The following is a 25,946-nucleotide window of genomic DNA, read 5'->3' on the forward strand; positions in this document are numbered from 1 at the left end:
CAGCAGCGACACAACAACCCCGAGAGAGAGAGAGAGAGAGAGAGAGTCACGCAACAGCTTTGCTCGGACAGCTGTGTTTTTAAACAGTGAATGTTATGGCTGAGAGTGAGGATATCTTCCTCAGGGCGAAGCACCGGACATTCAGCGGACTGACTGAAGGTAACCGGTTGCCTTTAGCTTCTTTAGCCTCGCCGGCTCGCTAACGCAGGAGCTAAAAGCTCTCCGACTTGGCAGCTGCTCAACTAGTTGTTGCTGCTGACTGCGGTTTAAAACCAGAAACGTGTCACTCGGCGGCTGTTTGGAGGTTTGTTTTAATACACTGCGCGCGTTGCCAGGCGAGGTGGCTAGCCTGCTAGCCTGTGTTTACAAAATGATCAGCTGGCGCTGTTGTTATAGCGATGAGTCACATCCGGAAGTAAACACAGTTTGTTTGGTGCTTTTCAAAGTGCTGCTCAAATAATAAGTGACATAGGAAGTGTCGGGGAGGTAACTTTTGAAATGAAAATATTGATCACGTTGTATTAAAAGTGATTCAATATAACTCGAATTCAAATTGAAATGTTTTGATTTGAAATCACATCAATCAGTTGATCACATGACTTCTGTCAAATCAATCAGTTGATCACATGACTACTGTCAAATCAATCAGTTGATCACATGACTTCTGTCAAATCAATCAGTCGATCACAACTGACTACTGTCGAGGAAAAATGTCCCCAGAAGCTCAAACCAAGTCTACATTCAGGTCATGATCAACTATCAACAGGGCTGTGTACTGTTTATCGCCACTAGATCACTATGACTCTTTATATATATATATATGAACATTGATTTGTTTGTCACAAGTTAGTACACATTTAAATAAGAGAATCAATCAAACACAAGTATTAAAATTTAAGCTCCTACTGCCAAATGAATGAAGCCTGTCTGGACGTAGACAGAAGCTGAAAAGATGCAAAGCAGCGTGAATATTATCTTCTACATGAGACCTTTTTTTTACTAAAAATAATAGATTCCTACATCCTTTGTAAAACAACATTTTGAATAGTAACTGTAGTTTAATTGTACATTTATTCTCAGTAACTGTTTACAATTCGTTTTGTAGTGTCATTACATGTAAGTGGTCCCCCCCCCCCACCACCCACCCAACCCTGGACATATGTCATCATTTGTTGTAACTTTGTGAAATAATCACAGAGTGGAATCACACCAAACTTCACTCTAAAACTCGTGTTTTACACGCAAACCTCTTAACTCATTTTTAATTTATAGTTAAAGTTAACCACATTTCTAAGTTTATAACAGGCAGTTTTAGCATGCACCAGTGTTGTCTCTGTGGCAACAAAAAGTTCAGTAAATTAGATTCAGAGGTTTTACTGCTATTAAAGTGTGTGGTTCATCCATGCAGTTAAAATATTCAGGGTTTCAAAGCATAGACAGACCGCTCAGCTGTGTGTTCATCAGTTTCTACCCCTTGTGTCTGCTCTGCTTATTAGCACCTCCTGCTGGAAACCAGCTAGAATCAGGGAACTCAGGGGAGGATGATGAAATCTTCAGCATTTTTATCATTTGCTGCAAAAAAACAACAACCCCCCTCCATCCCCCTTAATCTCAAATGATGATTAGTTTTTTTGTTTTAAGTGCACCATCTGCCACCTGAGAAATCCGAGCGATTTATGTTTGAAGTCCTCCAACGCAGCTGCACACGACGGCTGCCTCTTATCCACCGTCATGAGAGCATTGGCAGCTTTTCTTTTTTTATTATTATTATTATTATTCGTCTGTGAAACAGTCACACATGTGACTCCAGAGAGAAAGGTTTTACTACAAAGTCTGCTCCGTGTAGTATCAAACTTGCAGGATTTGTGTGAGCTCCATGAAATGTTTCCTAGATTGTGTCTGTTGTTGGAGGTGGATTATAAATCAGGAGCAGGACTGACATGCATGCGGGTGCATGTGCACATTCACATGATGCATGCCCATGCGTACGCACACGTGAGTGGAGTGCCCATGTGATCTGCATACATTGCTTTGCGAAGAGCAGCCGGTCTCATCTGCTCACTGAGTATTGTCAGGTAATGAATTCAAGATGAAAATACTTCTAAGTTGAGGCAGAGTTGCGAGACAGTTCTGATGAAAGTTTTTGATCTGTTTAAAAACAGCTTTAGTCTGTGTCCTCTGACGAAGTAAATGCTGATGGACTGTCATAGACTGCTGAGATAAAAAAAAAAAAAATTAAAAAAAGGCATACGCCACAGCAGGAAACTTAACTTTATACTATGCTGATCCTGCCAGCCGGTTAAAATCTAAATTCATTAGCAGTCCTCACTGTTAGCAGCAAAATTCACCGTCAGTCCCCACTGCGTAGTCACGAGTTAAGATCAAGGGGAGGCTAGTTTGGACTGAAGGCATTCTCAAGTAATTTGGCTGAAGAGATGATGATGATAATCAAAAAAGTAGAATATGCTTCCCCTCATGATTTCATAAATGACAATTACACAGAGGGGATCATTGTTAAGCTTTTATTGGTCGCGTTCCCAGGAGCGAGACACTCTTTGTCGCGCTTTCTTTCCCTATCTTTGCTCAAGTTTCTCTGGAGGAAAGAATTATCATAAACTCATTTGGGAGACAGATGCATGGAGAGCATGTTAAACGCCGCGCATGCTGAACAGCCACGGGCCCCCGCTCAGCGTGAGCGAGGGGATTTGAGCAGATGCAGGCTCTCCACATGTGACAGCAGTGTTATAAGTACAGTGATGAAGCTTTCACACACTCCTCCGGAAACGACGAGAGCGGAGCAGAAAGCTGTTGTTTACACCTGCTCTTGGCGTCTGTCCAGACTCCCATTTCCACATCACTTTTCCGGGCTTTCACTTGCGTGCTCCGCGTCGTACCTCGTCATCATCATCGGACAAGCCGCACTTGAGTGTCTGCCTCTGTCCTTTACATGGAAAGGAAGACGGGCACTGTTTGCCCTGTTAATGAACATTTGAGGGTGATTAGATTGTGGGGCCCTTCTGTTGCGTGCTATCAGGATTATGTAAAACACTTGTTCTCTGGCAGTCATTCTCCAAAATGAAGCTCTTTGTTAATTATTTAGCAATGGTTACTCATTGAGCATGTACAACACCCTCCCCACCTCATGCCATTCCCCCTCCTCCCTTTCCTCCATCTCCTCCTCGTTCCCCCTGATCTTCAATTCCCAGTCCTAAATCCTGATCACAGCGCTTTCAGCCAATCAAGCGTCGTGCCGATTCCAAGAAAGAATATGATGAGGTTTCTGCAGGGAGCTTTCAGAGCAGGCCTTACACCACTAAATGACTAATGCTGTGATGTGACACCTAAACCTTAAAGCTTTTACGTTGTTTACGCTTATTACGACATGCCTCGTGTTTGTGGGAAGCATCCTGTGACTTAAACATATTGAAACGTCACAGTTTTTTGATTCTGCCCTAATATCCAGCAGATAAATCCAAAGGTTGGCTTCTAATGAAAATGTCCAAAGTGTTAACATTTGAGCAAAAGCACCCGATTGTATACATATACCATTAAAAGTTTAAAAAGCTGTGCATACACATAAATCCTGTTATTGTTGTTTCTTCATATAGAGTACACAAGCGTTACAGATTGATAGTTACACCATAAGGTGGTATCAATTGATGATAAACAATATTTTTATCAAACTGCATAAAAACCTTAATATCGTTTTTATAGTTCCCCAAAAAAATGCTAAGGAACCATTCAACATGGTACAATAAATAAATAACTCCATTTTCAATATTTGTTTTATTACTGTTATTGTTATATTTACTGAAGTATTGATTCTGTCTGCAGTGTATGGCTCATCTGTTTAAGCTGCATTAATTGATTTGTTTTTTGGCCACACGAGGTCAGTGCAAGTAAAATATAACGTCGTTAACAGCATTTTATCAAACAGTTTATGCTGTTTTGGCAAACAGTTGCTGATTTACACGTCCAGAACATATTTAGCAACATTATCATTCATTTACAGTCATGTTTCTGGCAGCCTGATGAACTGATGAAATCAATATTCACTCACTTTTTTAGCTCTACTTTGGTCTCTACCAACTCCTGTTTTGGTTTGTTAGCTACTAAATGCTCCACCGTTTCCCCCGGCTGTTATTATTTGTTTGTATGTAGCTAGGAGCTTGATAAGTATTAATCAGTAGGTTAAGTGGGTGTTTTCTGTGGGCAAAACGATCAAATTCTGGGCTATAAAACCAAAGCCGAGCTAAAAGATGCCAAAATGCACCACATATTAATCCAATTGAAACAGTTTTTCTCCATTTATTTCCTCCTTGTTTCCATCAGTCTTGCAACATGTAAAGTTGTCTAATGCAGCTAAAAACGAAGCTTCATTGCATTGTATGATAACCACCATATGTCCGTTGTCATCTGGTCTCGTTCCAGATGCAGAGCGCGAGTGGAGCGGACCGTTTTGCTTCATCCAAGCTGCAGACCCCCAGCTCGGCCTGATGAAGGCCTGGAGGGACGGCGACTGCGACGGCGGGGGGGACGAATGGACTGAGGAGGTGGAGCTCACCAAGCAGGCTGTGGAGGCCGTGAACCAGCTCAGACCGAGGCCGAGGTTCATGGTGCTGTGTGGCGACCTCGTCCACGCGATGCCAGGTAGGCCCACAGCGCAGAAGGGAAACACCCCGCCCTTGAAACCCTTAACAAAAAAATGCAGTAGGTGTCAGAAACTGTATGAGATTATTACCGAGGAAACTTCCCATCAGAATGGAGAGGTTGTTTGGTCCGACAGTTTTTCACGTGCTTAGGTTTTTCTCGTTAGTCTTTGCCAATGAATGTAATTTTACCTAGTAGCTCTCAACAGGAGTTTAGGGGAATCACCAAGTGAGCGTCCTGCTGTTGCTTTGTGATGAAACGCCGTTTGAAGGACATTTCTTTTTGCTAAACTTTTATATACTTTTAACTTTATTGAGCAATAAATTCATGCCAAGTTCTGAGGCTTGAGAAGACACTACGACAACGAGCGCTCGCTACAGCAGCGGAGAGAGGTTTCCCAGTGGACACCCGACCATATGGACGGTAAAAACAAGCTATTGGCATCAGCCAGTGTGATAGCCAATTATCCACTAATGTTTGAGGACGTAATGTGAACTCACAGATGTCAATTGCATGAGATTTAACGCCGCTCATCCTCTTTTACTTTGACCAATTGATACAGCAGCGGTCTCGCGGGTGTTATCTCACAGCATCTGGTGCCTCACGCTGGCTCATACAAATGCCGCACTTATTTCAAAGAGTATGAAGTGGCTTTCCCAAATTACAGATAACGGCAAACTATTTGGAAACACAAACTGTGATTTTACGCTATGTTTACCACTTCCCCAATCAACTTATTTATGGCTCATTGGTATTTAATAGTTTGTCAATGGCTGGCTTTAGAACTGGGTATTTCCAGGTAACTTCTATTTCACCTTGTCTAACCAGAGGACATTATGCAGTTTGTTTAGTTCTTGTAGAGCAGTGAAAGCAGGAAGCAGAAAGGTTGCTGTAGAGATGGCTTTGACCTGCGTTACCAAAAAGCATCCGCATACTGAGAAGTTTTTTAACTTGTCATACAGGTGTTTTTTTTAGAACCGCTCGAGCTGACCCATCACAGTTTTTTCCGTATGTAGTTACATTTTCGAAAAAGGTATTCTCCACTCGCCACAACATAGAACTTCTAAGTCCACATTAACTGTGGACTGCGGCTGGGTACCGAACGTCCATGCTTTTATTTTGGCGACCGGCTTGCTGCGATACATTCTAGAATTGAAAAATGACCTGTCATTCGCTACCAAATTTAGATACTTAGGCTACATCCACACAAACACATTTTCTTGTCTTGCCAGCGTCACTGAGCCACAGCGTTTCACATGCATAAACTCGATGGCTCTACTCGTGCCAGGTGACATCGTCCCCCGGGGTCAGACTTCCAACGCCGACTTTTACTGTGAGGTTTTGAGGCATCTGAGGGAACAGATTTGATGCAAACATCTTTTGGGTTTTCCGAACGTAACAACATGCCTGCCCAATTTTCTCACCCAACGCCAATTGTAGCTCCCCACCGTGCTCGCTTGATGCGTTTTGCTCCCTGTGACTTCTTTCTGTTCCCAAAAATCAAGTTCAAGCTGAATGGTGGCTGTTTTGACTGTGGATAAAATTCTGTGTGAAGACGCACTTACAAAATGGGGCTTCCAGGGAGCGTTCAAAGGAGCGCTTGATTCGGTGTGTCGCAGTTGGAGGTTGCGACCATATTTAAATCAGGTACAGTTTTTGGTTGACACAGCCACAGTCTTTTTGATCGCACCTTGTAACATGAGAACGTGCTAGCGTTTACCAAAGCCACACGTGAGGCGAACATCGGTAACTTGTAGAGATACCTCGTATGAGAAGCATTTTGAGGACACCTGTCAATTGGTAGCTACAGAAAACAACCTTGGTCACACTCTCCCACTCTAAACTGCATCAAAAACTAAAGATTTGTATCAAAATGTGTCATTTTCTTTTTCTTAAAATGGTTTTCCTAAAATGTATATAAAAAAAGTACCAAGGTATTGGTACCGGTATTTACCAATTTGTTATAGCTCAAAAGTTGTTCAGTTTAAATCATTAACATGTCTGTGATACATCAGGCATTTACTCCGATGTTTCAGTCTTCTATTACTTTGTGATGTGTCGAGGTCGGACAGATCCGCAGTGCTAAACCTGGCGCCGTTCACACTATTTCCACCGAGTGACCTGCCCGGCACGACATGACTTTGATTAGGCAGGAAAGCTCCTCTGAAAGGAGCTTTTATGTGAATGTCAAATATATGTATCATTCATAGCAGTCAAATGATAAAAGACTGTTTCTGACCGAAACCATGAAAATGTCCTGCTGTTCCTGTCATGCAGGATTCCCAATAGGCTTGCTGTGTAATCTGAGTCGCATTGTTAGATACGGCTGTTGTTTCTGAGCCCCGGGCTGAATTGATTTGTTTTTGACCCCAGTGTAGCAGGTGGGAGAGTTTTGTGGTGACCTGCAAAATCAATGTTCGTCTCTGGTTGTGGTAAATGGCATTTGTCAAAACAATGTAAAACAACCATAAAGGACACGTATAATAGACACATGCTGTGTCCCAAACGATACACTTACCCTAGTGCACTAACAAAAAGTCCTCTTACTTCTTAGGACTCTTACTCTTACGCACACTGCCGTTCCACGCTGACCAGAAATTACCTCAGCATGTGAATACATCACCTGCCAAAATATCTGCAGCTTTAATTATTTTACCCAGAAATCAACTTTCTGCTCTTTATTTAACACTCTCAATACACACAATGATTCTTGTGTCCGGCAGCAGTAGCGAAAAAGAAACACTTCTGTGTACAGCTGCTGCTTGCTGAGATGCCGTACTTTGAAAATCCTTTACGTCAGTGGCCCCGCCCCCTTCCTCTACGGAGCCAAGATGGCGATCGTTTAAAGTGGAAAGTGTCATCCTGGTACTTGTAGTGCACTGCATGTTTCTGTACTTGACTGGAGACTTTCAGATACGTTGTTAGCAGAAGCAGAGCGAGTTTTCTGACATCCATCAGTCTTTAAAGAGAATGAAATATGTCTGATATATATTCATTAATGTATTCTCAGCTGCCCTATGAGATAGTCTTAATCTAATTAAAGCGATCTGTGAAAAACATCAGCTCTGGGATGGTTCAGTATTCTTCACTGAGGTAACTTTGAACGTTAGCTTTTACTATTTCCCAGCCTGTCTGTAAACAACATATTCCCACATGGTCACAGCTGATATTTATCTATGAAAAGTCTAGTGCTCCTGGCTATTCTCAGGCTGATGCTGATGAAGATTTCGACTTTTGATTTCGACCAGACGGACGTGACATTCCTGCCCAATTCTGAAACATTCTGTATAGGATAGTCGCTGGTGTGTTTTCAGGTCCTGCTGCTGCTGCTGCTGCACCTGGAAGGCAAAAACAAGTTAGTTGTCTGCCCCGTTTGTAAAGTTTGATTTGGAAACATCAGACCTTCTGTGACAGCATGCAATATTTATCTATAAAAAAACACCTGGTTACCTGCAAGCTATTTGCAGGAAGGCAAGTTTTACGGGGTTTTTTGGGGTTTTTTTTTAAATATTGAAAGGAGCCTACAAGTTGTAGGAAGAGAATATGAGGTATTTTTATTCCATCATTTATTTTGTAAATAATATCTATCGCTGGTTTCTCTCCCTCGGTCCCGTACCAGGAGATGTCTTGGAACCGGGACAGCGAGCTAACTTCTTTTGCCACAATGGCAGCTGGTTTCCCCAATACACCAGATGCTTTCACTGTTCAGCCAGACAAACAGATTTTCGGAGTCTAACTGGGTTTGAAAATAGCTGGGTACCTCCAGAAATGGATGGCCGAGCAAACAAACGAATCATTTTGCTGCTCATTTATCACCTTGTTTGGAAGTGACACACTGTGTTCGACTCCTGCTGCGTTCGATTGAGCTCCCTTCTGTCGGCCTGTTCCTCTGTTTCAGTAGACGCAGAGATATGATGATTAATGCTACATGACCTGTAAATATATAGCAATTCTTCTCGTGGCGCAGAACACCCTTTAAAGCTGTGGACAATGTGGTGTTTAGACCTCAACTGTGTACTTTGCAAGCATTAGAGGCAAGTGGGTGCTCTTATTGAACTGTAATGAACTGAAGTGAGTGACTGCGGCGGGTCGTGTTTCTCAATGTCCAGCTGCCTGATTTCATAAGCAGCTGAGAGGAGCCGGCTGGCGGGACCCACTGCAGAGTTAACGTTCGGCAAAAAGAGCCGCGAGCCGTCAACCAGTGCAAACTACTTCTGCATGACAATTAGGGGGCTAGCATGAGGTGCCCGCTTGGCCGGCTGGCCTCGAGGACCGGCCACAGAGAGAGAGAAGGAGTCAGCAGGCGAACCTGTCTCCCTCCGTGTCCTCAGTACTCTGTGGCCATGTTTGATTGGATCGTGATGAAAGCTTCACTGGGCTCCAGGCTGAGGACTGGGGAAGATATTAAACCAAATTAGAATATTTTGTTATACGTGTTGCAGTATGTCATCTGTAAAATGTCCTTGGCTCCCTGTTTCTAAAATTTGACTCAAGGCAAACTATTCGTATTCACCACAGATTTGGCTTCTCTTAGTCACAGAGCAACTCCTCTTTTTCCGGCCCACAACGACCACGAATTTCAGCAGCAGAGCCGCAGTCCTGAAGCCGTCTCGCCTTATCGTCTGAGAGTCTCGCTGCAGGCGCCCAAGTTTCCTTATCATCTCCATGACTGCGCCATTCGTACCAAAACACATCCGCCGTCCATTTTTCCACCGCACTCTTCCCGTCTCCCTCTGGTTGCATTCAGAGGTCAAAGCGAGATCTATTTGACATGCGGCGAGACCGGAGCCAGTGTGAGCGTGGGGTTGAAACCCCGAGGCCTTCGGGACCTTTAAACGCTGCGGCGTCAGCCGTCGTTACCGTCAGCGCCGGCGGAGCAGGTTGCGTGTGCCATCCTCATTACTCGCCACGTCCGTCACTTGCCTGGCAACCGGGGCCGCTGCATCAGCGGGGAGGAGGGGAGAGATATTATAGCCGGAACTGCTCCTTCCGTCTCTCGGCTGACATTTCCCCTTAAACTGTTTATTTACAATACAGAATGAATGGGTGGCGGCCAGGGGAAGCTGGCTGTCAACTGGCATTGTCAACACTGCTGCCTGTCGGCGACAGGAAATTGGCGACTGTATTTCTGTTCCCACAGATTTCACTCGCTATCTCTCCTCTCCGTTGGTCTCGCGTTCACTTTCTTTCTCGTCCCTCCGTCATCTGTCTGCTCTCTTTAGCGAACAGCTGCGGTCACACGCCTCATACCTTTATTTTGACAGCCTTCATTTGCACGTCTCACACCATACACTCAATTATTTTTTTTGCTTGAGATGAGTCTATTCGAAGCATCCGTGTGGATTAAGTCTATTGTTGAGAAATCAAAGGTTCTGTTTGTGCCTGTAATTGTTCTGGAAACAACCAGAAGAAAACAATACTGTCATTGTGTACCGGATTTGAGCTTTACACCTGCAGTCGATTTAAAGGCAGGAAAACTGTAGGCTCAAGTAGGGATGTCTTCACTTGATAAATTCTCTTTGTTATCGTTGGTGAAGTTGTGATCAGAGTTGGAGAGGAACCCCGATGGACTCGAAGGCGTTTGTTTGCATCCCATCACAGTGGTCCACAAGGAGCAGACCATTTCTCAATCAAAAATAATGTTATCCAGCGTTAGCTCCCACCACATCATGTCATCAAGACCTTTACTGATTGATTGTTCTTCGATCCCTATTCACCGTCTCTTCTCCAATCTGAGCTAAAACCCCCGAGAGACACTTTTTCATCTCAAGGACTTCCTTCAATCTTCGCCTCGCTCTCATATCGCTGCCTCTCTTTCACTTTCTTCTGTCTTTCTATCACTTACTTTCAAAAGCAGACAAATGAGGAGGATAAAGAGCGGGGGAGGGGGCGGGGGGGCGAGACAGAGGGCTGATTAGATTAGAGGAACATGCTGGACTTGACACTCTCCTAATGAGCACTACAGAGGATTCAAACTGTGTCTCCGGGGGGTTTGTGAGGGATGTTACGCATGATACGGCAGGGAGGAGTGTTTAAGTACGTGCGCGCGCCTACATGTGTGAATGCATGTGTGGAAAACTCACGAAGGTGAAGTAGAGGTCACCTGGGGACTTCCCTGTCCCCTCCCTGTAACTGTGGAAACCTGTTTAATTGCCATTGAAGGGAGATAAAATGAGTCTCTGTGGGATTCTGTAACAGAGGGGAGTTTGTAGGAGCGACTGCTTTGGGAAAATTTGTTTTTGAAACACGTGGAAGCATTTTTGATATTTTTTTTTTTTTTGGAAGTGAGTGGGGAGGCTTTGTGTGTTTACTAAATGGTTCATCTCGTAGCTTGTGGGCTGTAATACATTTATTTGGGGGTTTGGGACTACGAGGAGTGTAGAAGTTTAGAAATGTCTCTCAGTTGCCAGTTTCACAGAGACCCAGGAAATACACAGTTCACATGTCAGGGTGGGAAGGTCCTCTTTCGGCCTGTTCAGGGTTTCCGTGTCTGTGGACACCTTTGGAGATGAACTATTAAGGCCTGATTCCACTGGGACCAGCTGCGTTGCGTTCAGGCTGTGACGCGACCACCCGAGCTGATTGCTGCCATCCAAGACAATGAATGTGATTTCCAATCAGACGCATCCCAGAAGCTGCTCTCCACTCCAAATACACGTCTAGTCTATTTTTGATACACAAAGCAGATCAGCCTGATAGGAAATCAGATACAAAGTACGTAAAAACATTATGGCAAACTTCCTGACATCAAGAAGAGCTTCCTTGTTTTGTTTGGTTGGACAACATTAAAGGTCTAAAAGAAATGATGTGGAATTACTTGAGCAGAAGTGGGTCAAGGCTGTGGAATAGTGTATGACATACATACGGTGATTCCAATAAATCTCCGCTTTAGTATTTTTGGCACATGCACATTCGGCGTGTTCGCCGTGCTAACAGTCTGAGTGGTATCGAATTTAGAGCTGCATATGATGGTAAATCCATCCATCTATTTTCGTTGGTTTAACCGGGTCCAGATTGTGGAGCTAAACAATCGTAGTCTAGATGTCCTTCTGAGCCGCATCCTCTAGGTCTTCTAGGATTTTAAGATTTTCCTAGGCCGGTACGGCAAAGGCAACCATTAATATGACATTCACGCCCAATTCACGCTTTCCAGTATGGACATTTGGAAAAGCTTTAAAGACCTGTATTTGTATGGACTAGTTATTTTCAAGCATTACCCAGTCGTTACCGGATCCTCAGAACAACGGACTCCTTTCAAGGAGCAGCACTTCTTCTCAGATATCTCTTGTATCAGTGATCCACCTGTTGATGATGTGCTTTTTATTTGATCTCCAATCAAGAATCCAGTGTTTGCGTCGCCTCGAGCCGACTTTGTGTGCAAACATTCGTATTCAGCCTCTGAGTGGTTTGTACGTGAATGTGCAAAAATGTTCCACTTGACTTATTCGGTGGAGATATGGCAAGACGTAAGGTCATTGGTGTTCACTCGTCTACTCTTTCAGAAGAAAAAACGTATATACCATACACATCAAATATATGAACGCATTGTAGTGAAGAGCTGACATATTCTTCAACACATACAATCAAAATATTTTGTTAAACCATGTCAGAAACAATTTTTTTTCAATATGTTACACAAGAAACATAAACACGTCTGATTCTTATGGTGATAATTCACCGGGTTTTAACGTTCTAAATTGTCTTCTTACTTATTATTGATAGTTCGAAGACACTATGTTGTGTGTGTAAAAGGTAGTAGGGTACATTTAATATGAATTCAGCCGAGCTAAGTCTGTGCCATAAACTGTAGGCTGGTGACACATCGGAACAACCTGTCGGCACACGCTTGAAATAGTCACAAATATAGAAGTCCCCACACATTGAAAATACAGTTGTTTAAGTGTAGAAAATGTATGCGACAGCAGGACCCCACGCACCGGGGACTCTGCACAGTCTCGACAGCCGGTATTTAAAGGGAATTGAGAGAAGTGCTTACAGTGTTGGACAGGCTCAACGAGAACCTGCCAAAGTCTCCTGTCAAGGTTTGAGAATCAAGTGTTGCAATCTCATTAAATGAACAAGGCCAGAGAGCACGGAGAGCAGCTGTGTTTTCATTTGCCTTTACCCTGCTATGTACATATAGAGTCCAAAAGAGGAAAGCAGGGCAAGAACATCTAGGCATTAAAATGTAGCCTATGTTTAACGAAAGGCTTGGGATTCCTCATTATCTCTAATACTTGAGAAATCTTCACCATGAATCATTGTTCCTTATTTTTTACCTCACGCTTATCAGGGAAATAGGTTTGATCACATATTGTCTTTTCTCCTTTGTATCTTACTCCTTTGGGAGCTACTTGCCATTTGCACAAAGTATCCATGGCTCTATTAAAGAGATTAAATGTGGAGTGATGAAGAATATGATGAATGACGAAATTTAACCAGATTCATATGAGCCCTGTTTTACATGAATAAGCAGGAGAGAGATCACGGTCTGGTCAAAAACCTCTGACTTAAACTCAACTTGACACGACCTGTTACCTTTACAGGTTCGGTCACACGACCCGTTCAACCATTAATCTCCAGCAAGGTGTCTTAAAGGCAGGTGGTTGAGGATTGGTTTGGCCTACGTGGTACAGATGGGTAATTCATGGTTATGCCATGTTAGCAGTTGGCTGTAGTCGAGGGCAGGCAGCTGGTGGTGTGAAGAAGCAGAAGGCAGCTCAGCATCACTGCCACTGTGTGGCTACCAGTCCTATTTATTCACATTTTCTTCATCTGGAAAAAGGTAAGTGTGGTTAGAAGCTCTTGCTGATCCCTGTCCTGCGACGCTTTAACACTTTCTACCTTGTTTGGTGCTTGGGGACAGTCCAGCACAAATGTGTAATTTGCAGTCTGTGCAGCACAATCATCTGTGTCCGGGCCTGTTTGCAAGAGCCGTAATCGGGTTCTGATGAAGCGTACTTGGATGCGGTCTGCATTGAGTGGAAGTTAACTGGACCAAAATCAGGAAGGGTTCTGCTGATGTAGCTCTGCTCTGCTAGACTGTTGCTCACAGCTTCAGTTTTCCTTCCCTGTGATTATGGTCTGGAAACCATGTTCGTATTAAGGTTTGCTCAGCTACTCCTGAGAGGTGGACCAATCAATGGGAAGAAGCTCAAGTCAAGTGTTTCTTTCTGGATGTTGCAGCAGTGGTAGAGTTTCAGCGTTTATGGTGGTCGATCCCGATTGATTAAAGGCTGCTCCAATAGTTTCAAAATAAGCCTGAGGTCTAAGCTATATATAGGTAAACTATAACAACTGGAAATGATTACCTATTGGAGTCCAGCTACCCATGAGGTGAATATACGTCTCGTAACACCACGCCACTGCTGATAGGTTTATAATATCAACAATACAATTACTTTTTCAAACATGCCTCGCCTTTAAGGATCGTCCCAGTCTCTCTGTGAAATTGAATGTTTTTATATACGTTTTGTTAGACAGAAGCATTCATCTCTGCCCCATCTGTTAGAAATCTGTACATGCGTCCAGATCTCTACACTCACATCCACTTCCTTGCATGATGGATAGGGTTTGAAGACAGTTGAGAGTGTGCTGAGTCTCCTCCTTGTCCGTGCATCCAAAACAAAAGCCGTTGCAACTTGAACTTGTACTCAACTAAACAAATAGCTGTAGGAATTCCAGCAGTTGTCTTCGGCACACATGTTTGCTGTTTATATGACTCGTGCGTGGATGACAACATCCTGGGAAGAGGACAGTGCAGATCAATCGTACCTCATCTGGAGGTGCTCTTAGTTACACACCTTCACACTTGGGTGATATCAAGCATTAAACATGTTTTACTGTTCTTGGCTACTGGAGCCATTGACAGGGTCAGCCGCCTTGCTTAGGGGCACGTAGATAGTGTTTAAAAGAGGGCACAGTGGTTTCTCATTCATTTATCCTTCCAGATTTTCCGACCTAGTTCAATATTTCATGAAACTGACCTTACAAAAATAAAAACATGTGAATCACGTTTACAAATCAATCTGTCTGTAACAGCGGGGCTTGGTGAGTGCTACCAGCTGCAATAGTTGCCTCAGCATTTTAAATCACAACCTTTCTGCCACCTATTCTCCATCCCAGCTTCATTAGTGACGTTGCCTCTGTTTGGATGGGATTGAGGCAGCGGTCAAATATTGGGTTTGTGGCTTCGGCTGTCATCGTTTTCATGAAGATTCTGCTTCAACCTGACAGCTCCTCGGAGAACAAAGCACTTCTTTCAAACTGAACCCAGAAGAAAACAGCACTCAAACCACTTATCTAGTAATTGATAATCAATGAGCACATTGTGTATTTTATCAGCAAAGAGGATTTATGCATAACTAATATAATTTCACAACATTTTTATGTCCACAAATTCAAATATCCCTGTTATATTGTCCTATGTTGTATTACTGTCTGCATTCATACACAGAATACATCCTCCACAACTCAATGTTTCATGGCAGAAAATACATTAGGGGCACTTTTCATGGCACAGAATTGGTTTTCTACAATGAAATGAAGGAAATCAATTTATCATAATAGCTGCATAATGACAATATCACTACCAATTTTACAACTTGGAACAAAACAAATACAACAAACCATTTGTTTGGGTGAATAATATTGAATATAAACATAACAGCCCACATTAGACCCATCAGTCTTTTAGTGCATTCATTCCATTGTTCCTGTTGAAATTAATATGCAGTGTGCAGTTATTCTTTTTACCCCAATGTTAATCTTAAAATGTGTCACACAGAATCTGTTTTACATATCAAATAGGGCGTTTGTTTGTTTCTGCGTATTTTAATGCATGTTGTACTGATGTATTGACAATCAGAGGTCTGACAGGAGCTTAATTCTGCACGAGAATGACGGGTGAAAGCAGCGATTATATCTTTTATCCGAATACGTTTTAGACTCTGCATTTTTCTCCCACTGTCATGCACTAGATGTTCTTTCGGGAAAAAAAAAAAAAAAAAAAAGGCTCTTATGTAATGAGTCCTATCCAAACATCCAAGGAAACGTTTGCTCAGAAAGTAGGCCAGTAAAATAATTACTCAGATGAATAAGAAGGAAAAGAAATAAGAGAAGGGAAGCGGGAGAGGAAGGAATAACTTAAGAGCAGGGGCTGATAGGTTTGTTTGATATAAAATCTAAATTATAAATAGATTTGAATCTCACCCATTCTCTGCCCTTTACCCACGCTGGGACTGAATTAATTTAGCTTAAAACATTACACTGGTTTTCGCCCGCTTCTCCTTTTTGTGAACTCCAGGCTTAATATCGTAGGGTGCTTGATTTGAACTGCTGAACACATTGTAAAGAGCTTGTAAGACAAATAGCTGAATCTGGCAAGTGTAGCACGCAGCTGTGGCCCGCAAAGGTTCGGTTTGTGGACCGAAAGGATCCCACCAGAACTCATCATGCCAGTAACCATGGTGACATAAATTTGAGCTGCACAGAGCATTGATTATTCTCCGAGCTGTCATCATCATCTAAATAATCCCCCGTTCCCCCAGGCGACTCTCACCTGTAGTAGCCCTCAAACTCTCAATCTTCATTCAACATTCATCTCTCTTTCTGCCTCCGGCTCATTTTATCTCCTCCGAGCAAAATGTCATTTTAATCAAGTGTCTGTTTTTCAGTTCCAAGTCAATATTGTTTTGTTTTTATATTGATATCTCTAACCAGCACCATATTTGTCATTAGGACATCGAGCTGTCTTTTGGTTTGTGACAATTGAGTTTCTCGTTTCCCTCCCCAGACACGCCATTCAGAGAAGGTCAGGAGCGAGACCTGAAGGTGGCATTAAAGGGGACGGATCCCTCCATCCCGCTGGTGTTTGTCAGTGGGAATCATGACCTGGGCAACACCCCCACCCCCAGCACCGTGGAGCATTTCTGTAACGCTTGGGGGGATGACTATTTCAGCTTCTGGGTAAGCAGACACAAGGCTGCACAATTAACCGTGTTAAAATCTCGATCTCCATTCCTGCCTCTTTTTACGATCTCATTTCTAAATGCCAACAACGCCGCATTTTTATTCGGGACATTAGCTGCATCAAAACAAGCACTCCTACTCTCTCCCTCAACAAATAACAACACAGCATTACACTACATGATGCAGAGCTGCAGAAACCGTCAGTAAGGAAAATAAACCCAGTGAAAGCAACTGAGAAACAGAACGAAAGAAGAAGAAAGCGTACAGAAAAATGCTTGTCATGCGGAGTTCTGCCTGCCCGCTGAGAACCGCATGCACCTCGCGGGACCGCGCACAGCTACAACGGAAACTACCAGACATTGTACTCATTTGGCAAAGTAGTAGACCCACTTTAAAAAAAAAAAAAAAAATGATGTTATCTTCTTTGTCAGGTTCGTTGCTGATAAAAAATATTTGGTTGATGAAAGCATTTGATTTCTGTCAAACTTGGATTTGAAGTGTCATTATTGAATGATAATGGGTGCAGGCACTTTTCAGCAGCTCAGTAATGAGGTACATCCCGCGAGGTGAATTTAATTCTTGGTGGGTTGGCAGAACCTGAAATCCTGTAGCATGTTGTTTTTTTTGTTTTTTTTCTGTATCTGGTAAATAAGAGGACTAAATATTTATATTGAAAAAAATGTTGAAAATATCCTACTTGCAATTCTACGCCAAAAATTATGATACTCATTTTATTCAGAATGGTACAGCCCGAGCAGGCAGCGAATTCATTTAGGAGCTGCAGCATAAACAGTAATACAGTGAACCCTCGTTTATCGCGGGGGTTACGTTCCAAATAGAGACCGCGATAGGTGAAATCCGTGAAGTAGGAACCTTTATTTTTTTTACAATTATTATACAATGAAATACTCCATAATACATTGAAACCAAAGAACAAAACCTTTTTACAAGCCCAAGCATTTGTTTAACAAATAAAAGTACTGTATAAATGTGTTTTTTTTAACAAATAACTACTGTACTGTAAAATAATAATTTTAATCATCAATACGAACTGAAGGCTTCAAATTGCTGAGATCGGCACCGCCCCACTGCGACCCGAGTCATTGGATTAGAACGGGAGGAAATGAAAAATGATTATGAAAACAAATACAAAGTACAGTAGGACAAATAGTGACTCGTGTATTTCACTGCTCTTCTGACTGAGCCGCTGCATCCTGACTCCGCTCTGCAGCGGTTCTTTCTTCTAAAGCCGGCGGTGCAGGTGTGGTTTTTCGAGAGAAGAACATAGTTATCGGTAGTTGTTGTCGCTCTTTTTTCTTCTGGGCAAAAAGATTCTTATAAACCGACATGCCACCATCGATTATTTTTAATTTGGCAAGCTGTTTTACGTACGTGTACATATTAAACCGCAACGTTATTGACAAACAGGTAGAGAAGAAGCGGAGAGACTGTTTAGCCAATCAGAATGCAGAACACAATGCACGATGCAAATCCGTGAAGTAGCGAGACCGCGAAAAGTGAACCGCGTTATAGCGAGGGGTCACTGTAGTGCTAGAATATTCTGAACATGGACGCTGGCTCACCTGTGCCCTCTATCTCTTACCTCACAGGACAAGTAGCAGCACTACTTGTTGTGTTATTTTTTTATTAGGCTCTGTGTGTATACCATGTATAGCATCTATTGTTTAAAGGGTGCAGAGTCACAGATTATTTTAAAACTGCTTTATTTTCAGGCTGAGCAGTTCTTATCATTTACAGTTAACTGATTTTCACACGTAAAATCAGTGGATCGCCTCTTATAACGGTTCAAACATTAACACACAAAAAAAACAACAGCACTTCACTCACTGAGTGTGACGACATGAATGAGGATCGAATGTAAAGCAGAGCCTCTGATACAAGCGCACGGCAAAACATTGCACAAAGCAGCAGTGATGAACTGAAGATTGGTCTGCGTACCGCCAGCTTTCTCTGACCGTGTGTGAAGAGACTTCACTGACGACATCATCAAAGTGCACCGCTGAAATGGGCTGCGGTTAAGTGGCTGTAAGTGGCAGCAGGTTCAGGCAACAGTGTATTTTTAAGTCTCTGTGATTTGAGAAAAAGATTGTGTCAGACACCGTCTTAATATTGAATATAGGAATATTGGAGGAGTGTTTGCTTTGTGAATCACAGCTTCTTTTTCTTTCTTTTTTACAATTTAGTAGCGTGTTTACATACGTAAATGGTAAACTTCTTTGACACCTATTTCTACAAACTTTTAAAAGAAATACGCTCACAGTAACCATTCATGTATGATTTGTAAACTTCGTGACATTATTCTTAATCGATCCTCTGTTCACAGGTTTGGGGAGCAGTAACACAGTATAGTAGTTATTTCAGATAAATGTGCAAAAGACTGTTGTAGAAATAGTAAGAAATAGGGTGTGTGGATGGCAGAAGATTCCTTTATTTTATTTATTTTTTATCCATTTAAGTTGCTGGTTTTCTCTGGTTTCTCGTCCTCACACTCCTGTTGTCCCAGGTGGGTGGAGTTCTCTGCCTGGTTCTGAACTCGCAGCTTTTCTACGACGCCTCGGCCTGCCCTCAGCTGAAGGAGGCTCAGGAGAGCTGGCTGGAGGCGCAGCTGAGCAGGGTCTCCTCCTCCTCCTCCTCCGCCACCACCACCACCTCCTCCTCCTCCTCCCCAACGGTAGGATGGCATGACTCTAATTTGATTCATGAAGATGTTGAGCCAGATCACGTCTTCCTCTGCCGTGTCTGGACTTTGTGGTTTAGATCATCGCTGCCGTCTGTAGCCACGGGGACAGCAGCGTGTGAATTTTGTCAGTAGAGATCTGTGACGTCCTCATCCGTCTCGTCTTGTCTCCGCTCAGGAGCCCAAACACGTCCTGGTATTCCAGCACATCCCTCTGTACCTGAAGAGCCCTGATGAAGAGGATGACTACTTCAACCTGCAGAGGACAGTCAGGCAAAACCTGCTGGACAGGTTCAAGGAGGCCGGTGGGTGGACAAGGCTTCTTACATGTATTTTCCGCTGAACACGGGTCTGTCACGTCACACGTGCGCCGCTATTTTGTTCCGTCCTTTGCACGCGTCATATCTAACCGGCAGCGGTTCAGAACTTTTATCTTACTTCCTGATTTGGTCATGTTTCCTTGTTGTTGTTGTTTCTATCGTGGTTAAACGTTGTGGAATGTTTTTGGTCCGTTTGTGTTTTTGTGTTGTTATTTCCTACTTTGTGCTGCAGCTTGCTGTCTTTTATTCATTAAACAGCATTAATCATGAGCGTTGAATAATCAAATTATTGCGTAACTATTTCACATACCGTGTCTGTAGCGGGAGGAGAACACATTTCTTGTCCTAGTTAAAGACCGCGGGAGTAGACGGAGATTTGTTTGCACTTGGGTGCTTTATTTTGAAAATTGACCGGATTCTCGGTGTTTTTCTCCGAGAGACTTCCTGCCCGGCCGATCTGCTCTGTTCAGCTCGCCACGGTCTCCGAGAAAATTCCTTCAAAACTAGACTCGCCGCCTATCTTGGCCGTGTCGGAGACGGAAGCGGTGGAAAATAACTTTCATATCTATTTACAGTGCGGCGACCAGATCCGTACATTTGATTGCAGTATTTTGCTCAAGGGCACTTCATCTCTCTCTTGAAACTACTTCCTCTCTCGTGTCCAGTTTTGCGTGTGTTTGGCTACAATTAAAAGTCGCTGCAGAGATGAATCAGGGTTTTATTGTTTTAAAAGTCAAGCAGCTGCTTCTGGAGCCCCGAAATTATCAGCAGCGTGTTCTGTGCTGATGGATTTAGGCCGCTGTGAAGCGGTCTTAATACGTCTTAGCAAATATTCCTGTTAAACCTGTTCATTTCTAAGCATATCTAACTGAAGCACAGTTAAGATCCCGGCCCAGAGGATTAATACGCCATTATCCAGAACTACAGGAGGAGCTCCTGGCGCACACGCAACACAGACGTAATTGAATTAACGAATGCATTCACACCCTATAAGGAAGAATAAATCCATAATCGCAATCCATTGTTGTGGGCTTATGAGAGAATGATACAAGGGTACCGGACAGGGAAGCTCTCACAAGGACGAGAAGTCTTTAACAGGCACTTACTCAGCTACCACACATGCTCCTACTGATTGACAGGACCGCTCATGTGGATGCGTGCTGCGCTTCTCAGTCATGCCTCAAGGTGACTGACGGGGGACGGTATTAATTTCATTATCCATCCAATTACTCCAGCATGTATTTAACCATGTTGGCCTGTTTTGGTCTGATGACCCATCTCTCCCGTAATTGATTGATCCTCTGAAAGGAACACTGGTTAAAGATTTAAAGGGCGATCCGTACAAGCTTTGTTTTGTTTGTTTTTTTGATAAAGCGGGACCGGAGGGTGTCGCTGTGTGAGGAACACGCCGTTGTGCAAGTGTCCATTCTCATCCGACGCTCTCGTTCACAGATGCGCTGCCAGCAATTATAAATTCAGACTACATACAGTGGGCATGTAGTGTGCCAACCATATACATCACATCCACACACGGTTGTTAATAATCGATGTCAGACGTGCTGCTGCTCACTTTAAAGCATGACTTTCTCATGTTCGTATCCATACGCATGTAGCTGCATGTGTGTAAGAACAATATATGGTGCTGCCAGTTATAGTAAAAGGAGGGATGTGATTTATCCTGTTTTACTCATCACAGTCACGTACCCCGTGTGCCCAATCCCACCCCGAAACATAACTAATGAGTTTATCTGGAAACTCGTGCTGCTCCGGCGGAGAGATTTGATTCTGCTGTAAGAATATCCTTCATTTTGACGTGTTTATGAAGATTGTTAGTCACTCTGACTGTAAGAAGTCTAGAAGTTGGAGGGGAAAAAGCAGACGCTTCGCAGGAAAATGACGATAATTCTGCTAAATATATCAATTCTCACACTGTAAACGGATGACTTGACAAAAAAAAAAATACAGCGCTTTCATGATAAATCAGACTGGTTACAGTGGAATAAAAAACGCCTTTGTCTCTCAGTTCTCTCAGATGTCTCCTCTCACTTTCATGCTCTGCTTCATCTCCGACTGGCAGTGACTGGAGTCTGTCCTGAAGGCATTCTCGTAAAACAAGACTGACTGTGATCGTCGTGCCGGCGCGTCACGTCGCGACAGAGCTGTGCGTTCGTAGCAGATACACTGTAATGATTCGGGTTCCTGCCGGGGCGGGAAATTATACAGTTAGTGGAAATACAATGTTGTAGAAATGACCTCAGAGTTCAAATGATGAAATGGTCCTCATGATCCCCGCTGAGTATCAGCATGTTCACACTGTCACTGGGAGCTTGTCAGCATGCTAATGTTAGCGTCAGCTCAGCAACATTGTGCCCTGAATGAATACAGCTTATTTATTTATGACTTGTACTTGACTCATATTTATTGTCTTGTGAATTACTTGCACATTTTGATATTTAAACATGTATTTTCTTTATATTTACGTAATAGTGGCTCACACTATTCTATTACATCATAAAGATAAAAAAACTTATTTAAAAAAAAAAAAATTTACATTGTACACCCACATAAAATACAAAGCATTAAGTGTACATGTAGTATTAAGTGGAATTAGTGTTTATGGATGTTCACGTTAAACCAAATTTCCCGAAACGAAGATTTACTTTTACTTAACATGTCGGCTGTAAAATTAATGAACTTCCACAGAGTAGGAGTTCCCCGCAGGGCGAGCAAATAATATAAAATGCCCCAACAGAGCGACAGCAGGCTTTTCAGGAGAGAAAACACTGATTCGAGCGAGGAATTGCAGATAATCAGGATATGTTAAAAAAAAAAAAAAAAGAGCAAGGCAAACTGTGTTGTTTGTCTTCCTGTGTGTGTGATGAGTCCGTGTTACTTCTAATCTGTGGAAAATTATGTCCCTCCTGGACATACAGTATAGCGGCTGCGGTCATGTGCCCCCCCCCCCCACACACACACACACACCCCACCCCACCTTTGTTGTGCGTTACTCACGCATCATCTCGCTCCCTTGTTGGTCTGTCCTCACCGCTGCACCATATGATCTGAAGCCTCCAGATGTGCTCTGCTGATCATTACTTCCATTACAGTAAAGGGCAGCATCATTACACACACACACACACACACACACACACACACACACACACACACACACACACACACACACACACACACACACACAGTGTCTTATTCTCAGAGGGTGAATCCCTGATAAATCTTGAATGTAATTTTTCTTCTGAGATTTTCATTAAGTAAGCAGTTGACAAGGATAAGTTTCTATCTACATCTGTGCAGCTCACTCTCATGATATTTTTCCTGCAAGACAAATGCAGCCCCGCCAGCAGCTGAAGTACTACATGTTTTGTTGTGTGAAAGCGGAAAGCTCTTTACACTCGAATAGTGTTTCTTTGTGCCACCGAGACTTGATCATAGTTGAAAAATTGGGATATTCTTAACGAAGGATATTGTTCTTCGTTGGCTGCCACGAGGTTCTTATTGGTTCTTATTTGAGCGAAGCCAAAACAGCAGTCTGGCCAGAACTAAGACGTAAAATTGGACCCCTTTCCTCACTCTTTGTCTTGTAATTCTAATGCTACGGAAAGCAGCCTTGAAACAGGATCACTGCATGTTACACAAATGTCTCTCTGGCATCAGAACAATCCTCATAAGTAAGTTCACATCGCCGTGTGCAACTGAGTTCTCGGACCGCTCCGGAGGTGTCTTTCTTTTCTTTTCTTTTTTCCATGGCGACGCTTGACTCGCGGCAGCTGGGGATTTGGTGCGGCATATGTGTGGCTGTTATTGCTGCTGCTGTAGGCTTTTTTTTTTCTGCAGCCCCCACACCTCTCCACTGACATATGATGGAAATAGCAACTACAGTCCCCTTGCAGACAAAGAAATAGATTTAATTGATTTTTTTTCCTCACAGATGTGTTTTTCATTCCCCCCCCCCCCCCCAACCCTCCTCCTCCACCTACTTACAGGACATGTGTGCTCGTAGCGGTTTGAGTAGTTACGGGTTGTTTTTGTGCATGTTTCTGCGTGCACATATTGTGCCGTTGGTATGCGTTTGGCATCTAAATCATTATGCAGCGGCGCATTTTCTATGCATGACAGGTTCTAACAGTAAGTACGTATATTCTCTCTGAGCAGTACAGACGCACACGGGAAAGGTGCGACACCAATTAGTCTCCTTCTGGCTCATCAGAGCGAGCGTTTACACTCTGGGACCGCATTCCAGCTCATCTTAATGCTACTCTGTCGCTGTGATGACCCCCTCTCCGCTAGTATCCTGCAATCCTTATTATTATGGTTCTTGATTTGACTGTAATTTGGTTGATATTAAATTGTACCTCACCTGACAGAAAAATGATTAAAAAAAATGTATGGCGTTCACTGCTCAGTGGAAGACTTTCCATTCAGGTCAGTTTGCTGGTAACAAACACAAACAACAGCTCTAAACCCCCCCGGAGGAAGTTCTTTACTCGTATTATGGGATACTTCTGTGCCGCCTCGTCACTGTCACGCACGTAATCACAGTAAATAACGCTCTCTCAGGCTTCATTACCTCTACCTTTGCCAATTATTCAGTGCATGAATAGAGCTCAGCCATCATTTAGTCGCTGCACGTAGAGGAAGAAAGACATGCCGAAATTGTAGGTTGCACGCTCATTGAGGATGTTGAATTTATAGAGAACAGCTTTTTACGCACACCCAGAATCTCCTCAGAGAAGATTGAATTCCCACGGCTGGGGACCGGCGTCTGCCTACCGAGAGGCGAGCGGAGGAGCAGATATCCCAGCAGCGCTCTCAGCCTCTCCTCTCCTTATAGATTGAGTACTGTAATTAGATTTCCCCCTCCCTCCCCCCTCCTTCTCCTTTCCCCTCCCTCCTCCTCCTCCTCCTCCCTCTGAGGTTTATATTCTACATTCAGGATCAGTACACATACAAACAAGGACGGATGAACGCACAGGCTGATACACTCTTCCCTGCTGCCTTTGTTCGCCTCCAAACCCTGTTTATGTATAGGGAAAGAAGAAAACAACAACAACACAGAAACAAGAGTGCAGCTGAGAAATTCATTGGAATTCCCAACGTTGCCGGCGGCTGTAGAGTTGTACGTACAGTAGGTAATTAGAGGCAAAGATAAGCCGTGTGCTGCTCTGCATAGTCGCTCCGTCTTCCCCTCGCCGTCTCTCACTCTTACTCGCTCTCTTGCCGCCGGTTGTCCTTATCAGCGAGGGCTCTACTCTGTTCAAAAGCGAAGACACATTTATCACCCACTGGGGATTTGATAAGAGGCCACAGCTAAGCCTTTAACCCCATTGTTTTAATGATGAGCCTGAATAAAGCTTCTGCTTTTTCTGCTTCTCGCGCTCTCGCTCTCTTTTTCGAGCCGCAGCCAAAAGGAGGAAGTTGTTGGGGATGTCTCAGTGGGCTGCGTGGGTCAGAGTGTGTGGCCTCAGGTACAGGGAAGATAAAACACAATCTAGGAAGGCCATTAATGGTGGAAGCAATTACAAAGTGTGCTACCAGCAAAATGCCGCTTTATTGCCCATTGTAGTGTCTTTTTGGAGGCTAACCAAGACGTTGTGACAAACGGTGTCGGGTGACGTTGCGTTTCTGGCACCCCACTAAGCATTCACCTCATCGACTGAGGATCTGCCATGTTTGTCCGTGCACGGCTTTAATGAAGTGATCCGTCATCTCTTCATGCTTGAAGCCATCAGCTTGGACGATACCGTTTGGAAACATTTACACTTTGTCACTTCATCAACTTGACTCCAAATGTGTCTCTTCTGCAGCATGTTGTGTTTTTTTTCTTGTCTTTTTGGTGAGTAACTATTGATGCATACGGCTTTTTGCTTTCTTTACAAGTTCTGCTCAGGAACAATAAAACCCACGAGGAAGATAAAATCTCCCGGTTTCAACTTCTTCACTCATTATTGGACACACAACTTTTCAAGTTGTGGTTAACTGCAGTAACTGAATCTGGGTTTGTTCACTCCTGAAAGTCTGAACCAAGGTTCATGTTGTTTGTTGCGTTGTAAACATTTGATGGTTCGTTTCGAATGTGCGAGTGCACTTAATCATTTTGTATTACATATCTATATTCTGTCGTCATCACGTACGCGGGCTGCGTCTCCCTATGCTTGATGTTGATTGTTTTGTGGACGGGCTTGTGTTCGTCAATTCGTCACTTCACCTTCAATGGTTGAATGGAGAGAAAAGGAAATGAACAGATTCATAAGATGACCTGAATTGTTTGTCAGACCAAATTACAACTAAAT

General features: G+C 43.3%; 1 protein-coding gene across 2 annotated transcripts in view; it reads left to right on the forward strand.

Annotated features, from left to right (window-relative positions):
* The window catches only part of cpped1 (calcineurin-like phosphoesterase domain containing 1), a 36,883-nt gene continuing 10,937 nt past the window's right edge, over positions 1–25,946 (forward strand). For both annotated transcript variants that reach the window (XM_069691300.1, XM_069691298.1), the window contains exons 1-5: positions 1–159; positions 4,432–4,650; positions 16,445–16,617; positions 19,145–19,312; positions 19,497–19,623. In XM_069691300.1, the coding sequence (XP_069547401.1) occupies positions 96–159; positions 4,432–4,650; positions 16,445–16,617; positions 19,145–19,312; positions 19,497–19,623 (751 nt within the window). In that variant the 5' untranslated portion in view covers positions 1–95. The remainder of the gene's footprint in view (positions 160–4,431; positions 4,651–16,444; positions 16,618–19,144; positions 19,313–19,496; positions 19,624–25,946) is intronic.

Source organism: Brachyistius frenatus, unplaced genomic scaffold (assembly GCF_029030835.1).
Source record: "Brachyistius frenatus isolate BFR_SWC_R1_liver_20210118 unplaced genomic scaffold, ASM2903083v1 Contig_11, whole genome shotgun sequence".
NCBI lineage: Eukaryota > Metazoa > Chordata > Actinopteri > Embiotocidae > Brachyistius > Brachyistius frenatus.